The sequence below is a fragment of the Lepisosteus oculatus genome, chromosome 15 (assembly GCF_040954835.1).
Source record: "Lepisosteus oculatus isolate fLepOcu1 chromosome 15, fLepOcu1.hap2, whole genome shotgun sequence".
Lineage (NCBI taxonomy): Eukaryota > Metazoa > Chordata > Actinopteri > Semionotiformes > Lepisosteidae > Lepisosteus > Lepisosteus oculatus.
Genome location: NC_090710.1, coordinates 4,170,650 through 4,182,724, shown reverse-complemented (window position 1 = coordinate 4,182,724; position 12,075 = coordinate 4,170,650). Strand labels below are relative to the sequence as shown.

The 12,075-nt window shown below is 41.6% G+C and overlaps 1 protein-coding gene across 1 annotated transcript; it reads left to right on the top strand.

Annotated features, from left to right (window-relative positions):
* Positions 1–2,957: 2,957 nt before the first annotated feature.
* Positions 2,958–11,211, top strand: nyx (nyctalopin). Its single transcript, XM_015363400.2, has 3 exons — positions 2,958–3,059; positions 4,034–4,117; positions 7,982–11,211. The coding sequence occupies exons 2-3, from the start codon at positions 4,096–4,098 to the stop codon at positions 9,388–9,390; spliced, it is 1,431 nt and encodes a 476-aa protein (XP_015218886.2). The 5' UTR covers positions 2,958–3,059; positions 4,034–4,095; the 3' UTR covers positions 9,391–11,211.
* Positions 11,212–12,075: the final 864 nt, after the last annotated feature.

Sequence of the window (12,075 nt, the reverse complement as noted above, 5' to 3'; positions counted from 1 at the left end):
CCGGCTCATTGTACATGGCAGAAGTTCTAAAATGCAAAAATATGCAAATGAGGAGGCCATTTGAGCCAATTTATTTGGTGGGGTGGGTTCAGTTTATCCAGGAGATATCAACAGTAAAGCCAGGTATTGACTTCAGCAATGTGGCTGTGTAGTTTGTTCCATACTCCCACCACTGTTTGTGGAGTGTCCTGTTTGGATTTAAATACACTTAAATGATTTGCATTTGTGTCCTGTAATCTTTCACTGGTGCTGAATTAGTCCACTGGGCTGACTGTCAATGTCTTGAGGATTTTGAATGCTTGTATCGGGTCCCCTGGTAGTCTTCACTGTTCAAGCTTAATGATATACTGTTGCAGTAAGACATTTCCTAAGTCAGCAATGTAGGTTTGCTCTTTACTGGACTGATTTCAGAGTAGCTGTTTTCTATGATGGCCAAAATTGCACGCTATATGCTAGATGAGGCATGATGGGTGTTCATTTCAATGGCACATCCCTTGATTACAATTCTGTTTTCAAATTGATACCTTTTTCCTATATATATCCTTGAGTGTGGAACTACAATTAAAAGGGCAAAGTAAAATTTTATACCAGCATAAGCTCCTACATTTTTTCAGAACTGGCCTTTTCTAGTGTGGTTGCCTGTTTATAGATCACCTGTATGCAATGTCCTCTACTTCTGCTTACATCTGCAAAGTGTTTTCCTGTCAGCCTTTTAATTTTAATTTGCTGCTTCTGCAGGGTTTATCTGTAAGCTAATTTACTAACTATACGGTAATGTGGATCAGTTTACCTAGTACAGATACTCATTAGGGGTTTTCAGTCCTTATCCATCCCCAAAGTCTGTTTTAATAACCAATTCTATTAATAGATATGGACAAATCAAGGTTGATCAGTAGCCAACTCGCTTCAGCAAAAGCACGTACAAGTAGAGGTACACATCGGTCTAGGCTTATCAGTGCAGTTTCAAACACTGCATTTTGAGAATTCCTCAAGTTTTATCAAAAGCCTGTTCTACCAGTTAAATTGTAAGAGTACACTTACATTATCAGATGAAGCCTGTAAATGGGGGTATCTAGGGTGGTGTCAGGCTTAAAAACTAGTCTTAACCCTGTATTTACAAAACAATTGTAGTTTTGCACTCCACAATTGATATTGATGTGTGAGGAAGGGGCTTTAAGATGTGGAATAAGTTCTCAATAGTCCCTGCAGAGCTTGTTGTGAGCAGATCAGAATAGCATGTTGCCTGGGCACTGGGGTCAACATATGGTTGATCTTAAAGTGACAAATGCCTGCCGTGTTGAAACTGAAGTTGGATGGCTATATAAGGACCACAACACCGAAGCAGCCGTGCAGCGCGCCATGGCTGGCTCACTTTTATACAGGTTCACGTTTGTATACAGGTATATGGTATAATGAAATGCTATTTAGCTAGCTCTCAGATGATAATAGTACAAAGAATAATAAAACAATACAACTGTATAACAAAGACCGAGACAATGGGCAGTGTGCAAAACGACAAAGTAACAGGTAACGTGCAAAAACATGCATCAACAGAATGAAATAAAGGGATAGAAATCATGGGGAGTGAGCTGTTGACATGTAAGGTAGAGGTAGATTTTCAATGTGTTTGAGTTTTTGGTAAGAAAGAAGGCACTGTGAGGTTCAGATTGTAGGCGAGAGAGGCTGGGAGTTTAGTTTGATAGTGTGGGGGTCAAAACCGTCTCCGAGTCTGGTAGTCTGGGCCCGAATGCTCCGGTACCGTTTTAAAGGTGGTAGTGGATTATACAGTCTAGCTGCGGAGTGCGGGGTCTTTGATGCTTAGAGCATGCTAGTGTTGGTGTTTTTTGGTCAAGGGGATAAAATGAATTCTGCAGCTTTTTTATTACAAACGTATATACATCTTCTCTTTTCAAGCTGCGTTAAATTCCGAAAGACCATCCTCGGCTTTAATATAGATATGGTTCCTTTAACAACGAAGGCTTTGCTAGGGATCATAGAGGTCAGGGATTTACCAAGAACTGCACAAGGTGTTGCCTGTGGCATTCAGAGTACCTGGGCACTGGAATCAATGGTGCAAGCGGAGGTGAATTGTCATGATCAATTCCTGATTGGGTGGGTATGTAACATTTGAAAGAAAATTAATTGACACTACAGACAAGCATCTTCTGTACTTGTGTACATCCCTTTGAACCCAGTTCTGGAAAGGCGAAATGTATTTCATGTGGAGAAAAACCGTATGAAGTACTGTTCCTACAAAGGATCATGGTTACTGAAAGATAACAATCGGTCAGCTGTACTGGTGGTTTCTTCAGAGGTGGGAATCTCTGGTGATCCCGGTAATTGAGTTAAGCCTGTTCTGATTCACCCTAACTTGAAATGAGACCTTGACCTGGCAGTGAAGGAGTTTCGTGATGTTTGGATGGTGTACTGGGCTTCAGAACTCTTGTTTAGGTTGGCTGCCGCTGTAGATGAGCAATGCTGTTTTGGGAGGGTTTAGTAAGCCTGGGTTAACATGGCATTCTGAAGCAATCACAGGTGAGATAGGCCTGTCACATACCCATGCTGCATGGTCCTCCTAGAGAGGTGGACTGCTTTTATATTCACTGCCTTCACAGCTCTTTTATACGATTAGTAACGCAAGGTATTGAAAAGGAGTTGTGGTACAGTCTAACTAGTAGTGTTTTTTTTTCCAGAGTTTGGACTGAGCCTTAAAAAAACACTATCTAGATTTTTTTTTAGTTAAGAAATATTAATGTCCTAGCGATTTATCTGGCTGTCGAATGGTCCTGGATCAAATAAAGGAGATTGTCGCAAGGGTAATCTGTGTGTTATAGGCCACAGCCTCACAGACTTTCAGGTTAGCTTTGATCTGGGCCACCCGCCTTTCCTCCCAATGCCTGTAATCCTTCATCTGATGTGGAGGATTTTTTAATCCATTAAGCGACAGCGAGAGAAAATGCATAGCCATACATATGCACATCCTAATCCATAGAAGGGAGAGCTCTGCTCGACCAGATCTGCACTTGAAAACAAGGAAGACAAATGGGCTGGTGTGGCAGGTAAGTCGAGAAGCAATTTTATTTTGTTTTCCTGTCTTGAGCTGGAAGGGGGATTGTCGATTTTTAAGCACGTACAGTCCTTTTCAAGCAATGGTGCTGTTTGAGCAGCGGCGCGTTCCACACGGTCTTTTAATGGTGCGTTTTTCAAAGGGTACTTTTACTTTCAGTGCCGTACTCTTTTACAATTGGATAGTCAAAAGGGGGAAGTTTGCTATTTTTAGTTGGGCTGCTTACTAATTTTGATTCCAACAATCAAGGCTTAAAAAAAAAGAACTTGACTGCCAAGGCATGAAAGATGCATTATTGCAAATCATTTCAGTACTTATGCTGAGTGTCCTTTGCAGACACACAGCACATTAAAAGGACAGCACTGGCAAATAATGGAATGGAATGAACTACGATGATTTTGCACAACTGGTTTTTGCTGGACAGACATCAAAAACTATTCATTTGCATCCATCAGCTCTAATTCTGTTGCTGGTTGGAATTAATTCTGTTGGCAAATTAATTCTAAAATGCTTAATATGTTATTATATATATATAAAATGAATAATAATATTTAGATTGTGTGTTTGGAAATTAAAGGCAGTAAAATGTCAAGGAATCGTATATATAAAGTGAAAGAACACAGACAAGTTAATATTCAGCTTTTTGTATTTGTTGTCATTATATTCCTGTAATTTGGGATTTTATAGTATAGGAGTGATGCAAGGATATTATTCTTAAGATACATTTTTGTTTTATTTTTAAAATGTTTAAACATCTTTAAATGTAGATGTTTTTGCATTTTAAACAGCTCCATAAAACAAAAAACCCTTTGCTGTTGATGACATGTCTACTGTGCCTCCCTTGAAGTCTGTAAGGTCCTTCTAACATGTTTTGATGTGAGACAACACAAGTGTTTATTTTGTATGGCGAAGCTGACCATTTTAACTTGCAGGCGTGAAAAAAATATGTATTTTTTAAAATTCCAGGTCTCTGAACGATCAGTCTCCACCCTCTGATCCTGACATGCTACAGGAGGAAAAAAGCAGAGATGATTTTTCTGATCTTAAATGGTGAGTCCTGTTTTGTCTCGCCATGAAAGTGACCTCTAATGACAAGAGAAGGGAGGAATAGTGAATTAAAGAGTCCTGCTCTGTGGTGTTTTCTGACACTGACAAGCACCTGTCTGGGCACAATGAGTCAATCCAGCAGACTGCTGTTTGATGGAATTGGGACGGCACGACACAACAAGGTTATTCCAGTCCCTGTTAGGAACAATAGCCGTTACAAAACTGGGTAACTGGAGCAAGGCTGGACAGGTGAACTAGAACTACATAATGCCCAATGACAACAGGCTTGGGGTGGAGCCTTCAGGACAGCAGTTTTCACATGGAGGGCTCACAGCTTTGGCCTCTGTAGTCTGTAGAATCTGGCTCAAAATCATTCAATAATCATTCTTGTACAGATTCAATTACAGAGACCAGGTAGATTAAAGACGTCGATTGACAGGCATTCCTTGTTTCTTGTGGTACAGCAAGTTGACCTGATGTGTGTGTACGTAAATGCTAGGATGAACTAAGGAGTGCCGTCTGCTTTCTGTGCAATTTCCAGTCGTTGATACTTTTTTTTGCAGGATGTTAATAAGAGCCCAAAATGTAGGCTTATGCTCATGCTGTGCTGTGCCGAAAAAATATTTATACATGCATAGAAATTGTGGCCAATGGGGTAACAGATTTTTGACGATAATTTTTTTTACAGAATCAAACCTGATTACATAAATCGTTAAAAAAATCTTTACATGAAGGGGTTTTAAAACGGGTGTATTTTTCACTTAATGGAGATCATCACCACCACATTTAAATTGTAGATTGCTCTACAAATGTATCATACTCAAGAGGATAATCTAGGTTATTTTACAGCGTGAAATTAAATGTTTCCTAAGTAACACAACCTCCTTTTGTTATGCTAATTGTTATTGACAATTTTCTAAACGTATTGTGTTGACAATTTTCTAAACGTATTGTGTTGACACTTATGGCAAATACAGTGGTGTTAGACCATCTATTTTCAAACCATTTCTTCCAATTCAGGGCCATGGGGAAGTCAGAGGCTATCCCAGCAAGCAACAGGCACTAAGTAGGTAACCAGTCTATCACAGGGAAGACACAGACGTGCACACGACCACCTAGGTCCATTTTTCCCAAAGTACGTGCCAAATCCAATCCAGTTAATTTCCAAATGCTAAAGAGCTCAGGACCCTATTGATGACAGATGGCTAGAAGCCAAAGTGGTGAAGAAAAACGTGATTGAAGTTTCAGTGCAAGCTAAAGGATGTCAGTTACTCAAGAATGATCACAGCCTTTAAAACTTCTACCAGATAATGCTTTCCCCTAATGGCTTTAATGTTTTAATAAGCTGATTATATAGCAGCATTGATCAGTATATTTTTTGACTGTGGCAATAAACAAGGAAAAAGTGGTGTTAGTGTTTGCTATATATAAAAGAACCATGGAGGATGTGATCCATGCTGGACCAGTGTGAGAGAGACCCACCTGATACATTTGGGCCAATGCTGATTAATTCTTCAGGCACAAAGAATGCATATTTATGAAAAAATAATATACACCTTCAAAGCTTGCTTTAGAGATGGTTAGTTCAATTCTGCTTACAATTTTATAAAATGACATAATGGTAATATTCACCTAATCTCTAGTCTTTAGTTTTTTTTATTGATTCAGGACTGTAACTTTGGAATCAAACTGATATTTTGTTTTACAAAAAGTTCCGGATTTTTTCATTCAAATCAAAATTATCACGCAACCTTGTGGAGACAGACCATTCATCAATTCTGTAGAAATGTGATTTTGACATCACAATAGTTGTTTTTGCTTTACTGTACCATACTTATTAGTCTTCAGCCTTTAATCTAAAAAAGCTTATCGGTATGGAGCTATATAACTGGCAAAGTGATTGCTTATTCATACCTGCAAGTAACAGTCAGACATTCTGTTACATTACTGTTATCAAACTGAATTTAAGCAGGAGTGCTCTGTTGTCATTATCAGAGATGGCTTTTATGTCTGGTTATTTTACTTTGTCAGAGCACACTTTTGGAAGTTTTTTCTTTTAAAATAAAATTATGCCTCTGAGTCATTGCAACCTGAATGTTTTAGAAGTCCAACGGCATCCCAGCCACATTGAAAATTTTAGGGACAAGGTAGTAACCCTTCCTAAAAAGATTTCAGTACATACAGAGCACAGATATTTTCCATTTGAGAACAAAGAGTCTAGACATAATATGGTTTTAATAAATTGCCAAGAATAAAATCGCAGTGTTGTACAGAATGTTAATACACAGAATGGATATGCAGGTTCTGTGGGGCTGCTGCATACAATAACTCTTATTTACAGTGTATTGGGGGGGTTGTTATAATACATTTTAATATTAAAGTCCTAGGGTCACCTGGGAAAAGAGCACCCTCTGAGTGCAGGCTAAGCTGTACAATCGCAGGTTTGACCAGGGTGATGTTACTAGCTGACTGTGACTGGGATTCCCCTAACAGCAGTACAGAGTTGTAGGGTAGGATAAGTAGGCCTGGGCTCTTTCTCGCCATAACACAGCCTGACACACCTACTGTCTATTGCACACTTGGGCAACACGTAGGAGATGTGCCTCTCTGACAGTCAACACTAAACTTCCAGTATGGCAAGAGTCATGTGCTGATGGAGGGTGTTGTGGGAGGAGGAGTCTGCCTACTCTTCCTCATGCTACACTCTTCAGTGACTGTGGGGATTGTAGCAGCAGGCCGAGGTGTGGAAAAACACTCAATTGGCTGTTTTGTGGACAACAAAAATAATTGAATAATTTGTCAAATTATTGAGGTTTGTGATGCTGTACACCTGTAGCCAAATACTTGCAGGAAACTGAAGGAAATTAAAAATAGGAATTCAAAATTCAGCCATCTTGACTTTATGGATGTGCGCTTAAGACATAACACATCTGGCTGAATTTTTCTTTGGTTGCAGCAGAGACGTCAAGTCTGCTTAAGGATTGTCAGGCCCCGTTGTGCTCTGTTTAAAGGACAAGAAGATGAGGATGTCTCAGAGATCTCTCATTGGCATAATGGATTACAAAAGGCTTTCACAAAACTAGGTTTCTGTTCCAAAATAACCACAGATGTTTTGTACTTTTTAATGGAATGCTATAAGTTCTTTGGCTCAGTTCCAGCCTTTGTCTAACGGGACATATCTGAAACTGTTAGAGACCAGCCAACAGCTGTTGATAGTTGTCTCATAAAAATGTTCTTCTTCCTGTTGGAATTCTAAATGTTCCTATTGTGATCATACTCTTTTGTCTGGGCCAGTTAGTAAAATTGTCAAGCAATTCATTTTTCTTAAGCACATAACCTGGAGCATATGAAATTCAGATAGAGAGATTCTTGTAGTAACATGAAAGGTTATTTTTTTAATCCATCCATCCAATTCAGGGTCAGGAGGGAGCAAGAATCTATCCCAGGAAGCAATGGGGGCACCCTGGATGGGAGTGCAGTCCACTGCAGAGGACACAGACTCTGACGCAGACACGCACTCACTTACACCTAGGGACAATTTTCCTAGAAGCCCATTAACCTATAAATATGTTTTTGGACTGTGAGAAGAAATCTGAAGCACCCAGAGGAAGCCGACACGAGCACAGGGAGAACATGTGAACTCCACACAGATACTTATCTAATTTAAAAATAACAAGCAGCACTGTGGTACGGAGGGTGGCAGTGCTGTCTCAAGGCGCTGGGACCCTGGGTACAAATCTTGACCTGTGGTGTTATCTGTGTTTTAGAACGAACATTTATGGAATCAATGGCCCATATTTCACAGGCTCGTGTTTTCTTTCCTTCCTTTCCCTTATGTTCAATGTCCACCCCTATCCTTTGCTGCAGTGTCTTTCCTCCTGATCTCCCCTGTCCTTGCCCCCTGGGGGTGTGCCCGGTCCTGTCCTGCCCGCTGCACCTGCACCCAGGAGAAGAGCTGTGCTGTGCTGTGTGACCGTGCCGGCCTCCCCGACCTGCCCCAGCAGTTCCCCTGTGAGGCCTCCTCCATCAACCTGGCCAAGAACAGCATCAAGTTCCTCTCGGAGAGGGCCTTCGGCACCTTGCCCGCGCTGCGCTCCCTGCTGCTCGACCACAACAACATTTCTTTCATCACGCCCGGGGCCTTCAAGGGGCTGCCCAACCTGCTGGAGCTCAAGATGGCCCATAACGAGTACATCCGCTACCTGCACACTCGCACCTTCACCTCCCTGAGGCGCCTGACCCGACTGGACCTCTCCGACTGCAACCTCTTCAGCTTGCCCGACCGCATCTTCCTGGAGCAGATTGCCTTGCAGGAGCTCTTCTGCTTCCAGAACAATTTCCGCCGCATCCCGGGAGCCATCCGAGGCATGGAGAACCTGACTCACGTCTACCTGGAGCGCAACAAGATTGAGGCTGTGGCCTACAATTCTCTATTGGGTTTGACCAACCTCAAGTACCTGAACCTGCAAGAGAACCGGATCAATGTCATCCACGACCAGGCCTTTCAGGACTGCCGGCGTCTGGAAAACTTCTACCTAAACGATAATCTCCTGTCTGACCTGCCCCGGGAGTCGTTCAAGGGTTTGCGACGCCTGAAGATGCTCAATCTGGGAGGAAACCTCCTCACCAATGTCTCCAAGAGCTGGTTCAGCGACCTGATGGAGCTGGAGTTTCTCTACCTGGACCGGAACCGGATTTCCTTCATCCAGGAAGGGGCCTTCGAGAACCTCACCAGTCTCATCTCCCTTCACCTGAACAGCAACAACCTGACGGCTCTGCCTTTCTCAGTCTTCCAGCCCATCTACTTCCTTGGCCGGCTCTACCTCTTCCGGAATCCTTGGGAGTGCGACTGCGGCCTGGAATGGCTCAAGGTATGGATGGAGAACTACAAGCTGGTCAGGGACATCCCCTGCGCCTCTCCCTCCTCGGTGGCTGGCCTGGACCTCAGTGAGGTGGTCTATTCCAGATCCTCCGGTGGGGCATGCCTCGACCCAGCAGAGCTCAACCTGACTTTCACTGGCCCACTGCCCACCGAGGGCTTGCGCTACACCACAGAAAACAAGTTCAACAGCCTCATCTCTAGGCTCATGCAGCAGGAACTCTGGGAAGGACCTCTCAACTCTACAGAGATAGTTAGAAATACCTCCCTCTTGCAGGAAGTAGGCAGTCAGGTGTCTTCTGGAGCGACCTTTTTTCCCGCTTATGACATCTGGCAGCTTATTCCTGTCTGTCTATCCTATATACAACTTAAAGCAATAGTTTCACCTCCCCGCTGAGCGATATCTCGCATTTCTTAGGGTTGCTTTTGGGGCACAAGGTCAGTACAAACAATTGTAAGCTTTCCTTTGTGCAATTTTTCCTCACCTCGGTTAAGCCTCTTTTGTACTCCCAAGAAAAGCCTCCTCCTTATACTGCTTATGGAAGTTCTTTTTTTCTTCAATATTTTTTCTTCTTACAGATGGAAATTATTCACTCAAAATATTTTCCGGTGTATCCGGGCAGGAGGTGGTGGCAACATCATTCACTAAACGGCTCCACCACTGCAGGTGGAGAACAGACTTTTTGCTCTCTTTCTACTCCAAAAAGAGTTGCAGAGCTGCAATGACTACACTGACATTGTGCATGTGGTACTTGCTTGTTTCAAAAAGGAATGGAAACGATGTGAGTACACTTTGAAGTCAAACTGTGATGACAGGGGAAAAGTGGATTCAAATCCAGCTTCTTGCACAACAAGGTTTTCTTAAATATTACGAAGGCTTGTTTGTGTGCTCCTGTAGATCCAGAGCAGATGGCATAGCTTGCTCATGGTGTCTTCCTGCTTTATTCATTAAACTCAATGACTTTGGATATTAAAGCTATTCAGAAATGCATTAATCTTCTTAAAATGTATGGCTTATCTGCATTACACAAGACCACTTAACCAAATGGGGTGGGTTTAGCATTGTGTTTCACTTCGTTATGGAAATACATAGATGAGGCAACTGAAGGCAAAGGAAAGTTTAGCAGAGTTCATAAAGGAATTTTGGGGGCCAACTTCTGACTCTTGCTTCTTTTAAGTGCTGGGATTGCTCTCGCAAAAGTAACTTTATCGAAAAAGGAATATTTGTGAGATAATTCCAGTGATGTGCTTTCTGGCAGTTTAACCATATTAATGATGCATTTTTACAAACTGACCAAGAAAGATTGTTGTAAACAGTATTTTTTAATCTAGATTGATCGTAGATGTCTTTCTGTCACATATATACGTAGGCAAATGTTAGTGTGTCGTATGGTCAGAGAAACGTTTATTTAAATCTGGTGTGCCATTCATTGTCTTAAAATGTATAAGAATTGGTGGCTAAAACATCCATTTCATTACACTCATTATAGATTTAACAGAAAATGAAGCACGTGAACTGTATAGCTTGGTACATTTTTACTGCTTTTTGTACAAAAAGGTGTCTAGTTATGAATCTAAGAGGACTTTGTCTATAGATTTATCTGATGTGAATCCATAAGCCTGACTTCTTCCATGGCTGAACGATTTCCTAACATCAATAAACTTCTGGAAACCAAATGCGTCTGGAGGGCCCGACCTGCCAGTTTTTGCCCACTCTCCTCATATTGTTCTGGACAACCATGTGGGGTTTACACTTTTTTTTTTCCTGCAATAAACGTCTTTGTCGTTTGTCTGTGTTGGAGCGTATGAGCTATGTGTGTTGGAATGTACACTCTTGAGTCACCCTTCTGCTTCTCAAGACATGAATCAGGGGATTATTAGCTCCTATTCAAGTCCTAATTTCTGACAAAGTAATCATATTAAAAATATCAACTTGTCAAAAATATCAACTAGTAATTTAATTAGATGTTTTTTACATGTGCTTTCTTATCATGTAAAATCATCAAATATGCACATACTGTATTCTTAGATGCATACACCTCTGCTGCAAGAGCAGCATGAAATGATTAGCTAGTTCAAATTTGCATGCAGTTTGGGGCTCAAAGAGATGATTTCTGTAAAATAAGTAGTCCAAGCAGTTTTGCTGATCACAACCACAATGACAGTACCCTTCACTTATATTAAGAATGCCTCCTCTGTAATGTTAAACACTGGCTCTTGTCTTAAGATTTCCTACCTAAAGATGATTGCAGCTCTCGTCTGTCCCCTGTTGACCTCTTTACCATGCTAACGAAGTCAGCTGTGGATTGTTCAAGCCCCTGAGGTGGAGTAATTACACTGGGAGCATGCTAAGTGGAAATTTCCACAGTGACAGATCCCACTAGTGGGGGCTCACAGCATGCCTGGTCACTGGGGGGTGTACTGCTTATCCCTGCAGGACAAAACTACCAACGGAGCTGCAGTCAGCCGGTCATGTTACCCATGGCAATGGAGTCCTCAGTCCCGGCCATACATAAACCAGATTGCACTGGAGAGGTTGAGTGATCAGGTGAAGTATTGTTACAGGCTCCCTGTACATGCCACTACTTTTACTTCAGCAAAAAAAAAATGAAATAAGCACTGTAAAGCAGTGGATGAATGACAGAACAAACATGAGTTTACAAAATTATATCATTCTGCTCACTGGGGTTGCATGTCTGGGAGTGCAGCTTTGATTTTGCAGTTAAGATTAGCACAATCCTTCATCGTGGCTGTTGAATAATCTTACTGCGTACAGCCGATGACAGTGCTCACTTGCCGAAACGAGCGATGTTAGATTAAATAGCAATAATTATTCGACTGGCTCCGATGTGGCCAGACTTCAAGGGTTCTAATAGACGTGTATCCAAAAGCTCATTAGACAACTCATAGTTCGGATAATTGTTGAAATATTAAATAAAGGCTAATTTCTTAAAGTATACATAAATCCATGGCTGAAAATGTTTATTCTAGAATCATAGACTACGTCGTGACTGAGTCGTGTAGACATGGTCTAAAAGCGGGCAGGTCTCTTCTTCGTGAGGTAAGCATCATATTTCTGTTT

Coding starts and splice junctions, on each gene's coding strand:
- nyx (XM_015363400.2), top strand. CDS start 4,096: ATGATTTTTCTGATCTTAAATG. Junction 4,118..7,981: donor GATTTTTCTGATCTTAAATG/GTGAGTCCTGTT, acceptor CCTTTGCTGCAG/TGTCTTTCCTCCTGATCTCC.